The 4,205-nt window shown below is 35.2% G+C and overlaps 1 protein-coding gene across 1 annotated transcript in view; it reads right to left on the minus strand.

Moving 5' to 3' along the window:
* Positions 1-1,369: 1,369 nt before the first annotated feature.
* BARHL2 (BarH like homeobox 2) overlaps positions 1,370-4,205 on the minus strand; it is a 7,380-nt gene continuing 4,544 nt past the window's right edge. Inside the window, exon 3 of the mRNA XM_075321026.1 lies at positions 1,370-2,269. Within this exon, the coding sequence (XP_075177141.1) occupies positions 1,957-2,269 (313 nt within the window). The 3' untranslated portion in view covers positions 1,370-1,956. The remainder of the gene's footprint in view (positions 2,270-4,205) is intronic.

Consider the following 4,205-nt stretch of genomic DNA (forward strand, 5'->3'; position numbering starts at 1 on the left):
AGATAGGAAGATAGATAGACAGAAGGAAGGAAAGATATATCGATAGACAGACAGATAGATAGATAGACAGACAGACAGACAGACAGACAGACAGACAGATAGATAGATAGATAGATAGATAGATAGATAGATAGATAGATAGATAGATAGATAGATTATAGATATATAGAAGGAAAAATAGCTAAAGGGAAAAATGAAGATATATATATATATATATATAGATAGATAGATAGATAGATAGATAGATAGATGATATATAGATACACAGAAGGAAAGATACATTAATAAATATATAGGTAGATAGTTGATAGCTATATATAAAAGGAAAGATAGATGGATATAGACAGATAGATAGATAGATAAAAAGATAATAGATAGATAGATAATAGATAGATAGATAGATAGATAGATAGAATGATAGATAGATAGATAAAAAGATAATAGATAGATAGATAATAGATAGATAGATAGAATGGTAGATAGATAGATAGATATATAGATAAAAAGATAATAGATAGATAGATAATAGATAGAATGAATGATAGATAGATAGAGATAGAATGATAGATAGATAGATAGATAGATAGATAGATAGAATGATTGATAGATAGATAGATAGATAGATAGATAGGTAGATAATGGATAGATAGATAGATAGATAGAGGGATAGATAGATAGATAGATAGATAATGGATGGTTAGATAGATAGAGGGATAGATAGATAGATAGATAGATAGATAGATAGATAGATAGATAGATGCAGCACAGCTCCATGAGATATATTCCTATAACTATAACTCGGTGTCCTCGTCCTTTGTATGTGACATTTCGGCCCCCGTTGCTGGTAATGTCTTGCCTATATGATCGTGTGCGCCTATTTTGTTTGTAGACTTGAGCCTCTTTGATTTCAGCCGTGTAATTGCTCCGGGTCCGTCCTCGCCTACTGTCTGTTCCCTGAGCTTCTCCCCCGGAACAGCTGTCATCCCGAGCCCCGGCCCCCCGTTCCCAGGCCGGCCACCCAACCTTACAAATCACTCATTTTGCTCATTAACGTGTTTAAAATTCATAAAAAAAAAAAACGAGGCCGCGCTGCTGCCGCCGGCGATCCCCGACCCCCCTCCTCCGACAGCCCCGATCCAGATCTATAATAGATAAATACGGGGCAGTAAACATCTAGAACACTTGTTATTATCTAGAACGTCATTATCTATGACAATCAGCCCTCTCCGCTCTATCACAATCTCCGTTAACGTCACCAATAAATCTCGTTGTAGCAATAACTTGTTTTTGTTTTATTTTTTTTTATTTTATTAAAATTATTTTTTTTCTTTTACGTTAAAAAAGAGATACATTTTATTATTTCGTGTTTTTTTTTCTTTTCAATCACAAAAAAAATCTGTCTTTTCTCTAATTATTTATTTGATTTGCTCAAAAAAAAGACATAAAAAAATGAACGAGTAGTCGTGACTTTGTCTGGACAACATATAATAAATATGATATTTGAGTCTTTTGAATGTACATTGTATATTAGAGAGCATGCCACTACTCAGAATGAATCCGCTCACATCAGTGCAAAGTTCTCCCTTCCTTCCCTTTGACTCCTGGCGATTTCCTTTGGACTTGAGTCTCCATTGCCCCCGGGAGCGCAGCTCCTTCTCCTCCGTCCCCTCATCCATGACATTGTGCCATTCCTTCTCTTCTTCCTCATCTTCACCACTATTATTTTAATTTATTTATTTTGCAATAGAGTTTAGTCCTCTTGCTTCAAGATAGGGTTCTGCTCTATATAAGTACAGTTCATACTGTATTAGGTGCTTGAGGTCTGAGCTTTTACAGGGGGTGCCTATAAATTGCCCCCCACATGTCCCTTTTATTCTGGTTATCACTCTTAGTTTTTTTTTGTCCTTGTGGGGTGTGATAGTGCTGTAGATTATAAAAATATAAAAAGGTGCTATTTCACCGCGTGTGTGGGGTGCCAGGGATGGGGTTACCCAATGGGTTAAGCGCTGGTTGTCCCCCAGGACCCAGACCGTGGATGAGAACCCTGGGGACCAGGGGTCTCTGTAACTGAGGGTGGGGTGCAGGTGGAGTCCTGTACATGCTGCTGTACATTGCTGCAGCTGCTGCGGCTGCTGTGGTGCTGTCCATACTACTCAGCAGGCTTGGGTGATAAAAATAAGGAGAAGGGAACATCCTCTGTAGAGCAGAGTAATTGCCAGCTTCAGCCAAAAGCTCCAGCCCCACTGCTGTTTGCCTCTTCCATTTTGTCCTATGGAAGAATAAAATCAATACTGAGTATACAGAAGAAGTACAAACACTTGGAGATATTCTACATTTTAACATCACACATAGTCCTTTTTTCTTATGTCCTGGCTGCAGTTTATCCATTCAGGAGCATCAGGGCCCCCCACAAGACGCCAGCTGTGGTGGATTCACTTTAAGAAAAGGCTCAAGACAATCCAGAGCTCTGTCTTTAGCCCCTACAGAGAGTTCTGGAGCTTTGGAGGCTTTGTGCTAGATGTGTCTCATCCTCATCATCAATTGGAACTTACTGTAAAAGCAGACAATCATTCCAAGCGCCAGACAATGGCGCAGCGAGAAGCCACCATGCGAGGCTATGCATTCCTACTAGACTGCTCAAATGTGGATACTAGGATAATTGGTTTTAATTAGTACTAATTCTAATTAGTACATCTGTTTATGCTGCCAACTCTTTAGCATTATAGTGTAAAATAAAACATAAAAATATAACAATACTGTACTGATCCAAGATATATGTATATATACATGTATGTATGGATAAATATATATATCTATCCCCATCACTATGTTCTATTTTCATCAATACTGGTCTATTACCTATGTGCTATTGTAGAACAGATTCTCTGCACTATTGTCACTATGTTGTCATGTTTAATACTGTTTCAATTTGTATAATAATAATAAATAAATTCATAATAATAATTATTATTATTATTAGTAGTAGTAGCAGCAGTAATAATAACAATACTTAATAATAATTATTATTATTATTATTACTACTATTATTATTACAGGACTGGAATATTGAAGTATACATTTTAATTCATATTTGCATCACCTAATCCAATTACTATTACTACTACAATTACTATTAAATATTTTTTCAATATTTATTGTTCAACAGCTGAGTATGGTTGACATAATACATGTTTTCTTTTATTACTTGGATCACTTTAATATAACTATCAAGTTTTGCAACAAACAGTTTGCATGTATACTATACTACTGCAGTAACATTGTTATCTTATATTTTTTAATGCCTTGCTATAGAAATATTATTGGTTTACTGTGCTATGCTACCTTCCCATTAGGATTGTATATTATACTACTGGGCAATTATTGCACTATGGAGCATTTATTAATTTAAAAGGCTCCATTATTATTATTATTATTATTATTATTATTATTATAATAGTGCACCGTGTAGTATTTATATTTCACTTTTTATAATATGACATTATAGAATTATTCTTATTGGGGGATCTGGTTTCCTCCCACACTCCAAAAACATACTGATAGCGAATTTAGATTGTGAGCCCCAATGGGGACAGTGTTGCCAATGTATGTAAAGCACTGTGGAATTAATAGCGCTATATAAATTAATAAATATTATATTATTATATTATTTTTATATTTTAACTTTTTTACTTTATTATTGCAGTATTATTGGATTTATGTCCTATGGAAGTGAAACATATCCAAGGCTTTAATTATTTTTGGGAGAATAAACACCAGCAAGGTGGCACATTGGGTGCACCATGATACTAATGAGTTAATATCCAAATTTTTCTACATTTTCCAACTTGTGACTTGATAATTGAAGAGCAAAATCCTGACTTGAGTTTTTCATTTCTCTGCCAAACCAGTGTAGCTGGGAGCCTATGGGGCTGGGGGAGAAGAGTATATGTGGGGATATAATCAACAAGCCCCTGACACATTATCTACATTACATACAAATGACACTAAATTTTTCAGACAGAATTAGGGTGGCTGAAACCATCTGTAATGAGACAGAAAATTATGGACAATAGAATTGTTCTTCATTTGCTGCTACAAGATGAGTGTGGACAACAGGGTCCATGGAGATGGGACTGAGACCTTCATGTAATATACATTTGTTTCATTAAAATAATATATCCAAATTGGGTTGTTGACTACAAAAA

This window comes from Anomaloglossus baeobatrachus, chromosome 8 (genome assembly GCF_048569485.1).
Source record: "Anomaloglossus baeobatrachus isolate aAnoBae1 chromosome 8, aAnoBae1.hap1, whole genome shotgun sequence".
NCBI lineage: Eukaryota > Metazoa > Chordata > Amphibia > Anura > Aromobatidae > Anomaloglossus > Anomaloglossus baeobatrachus.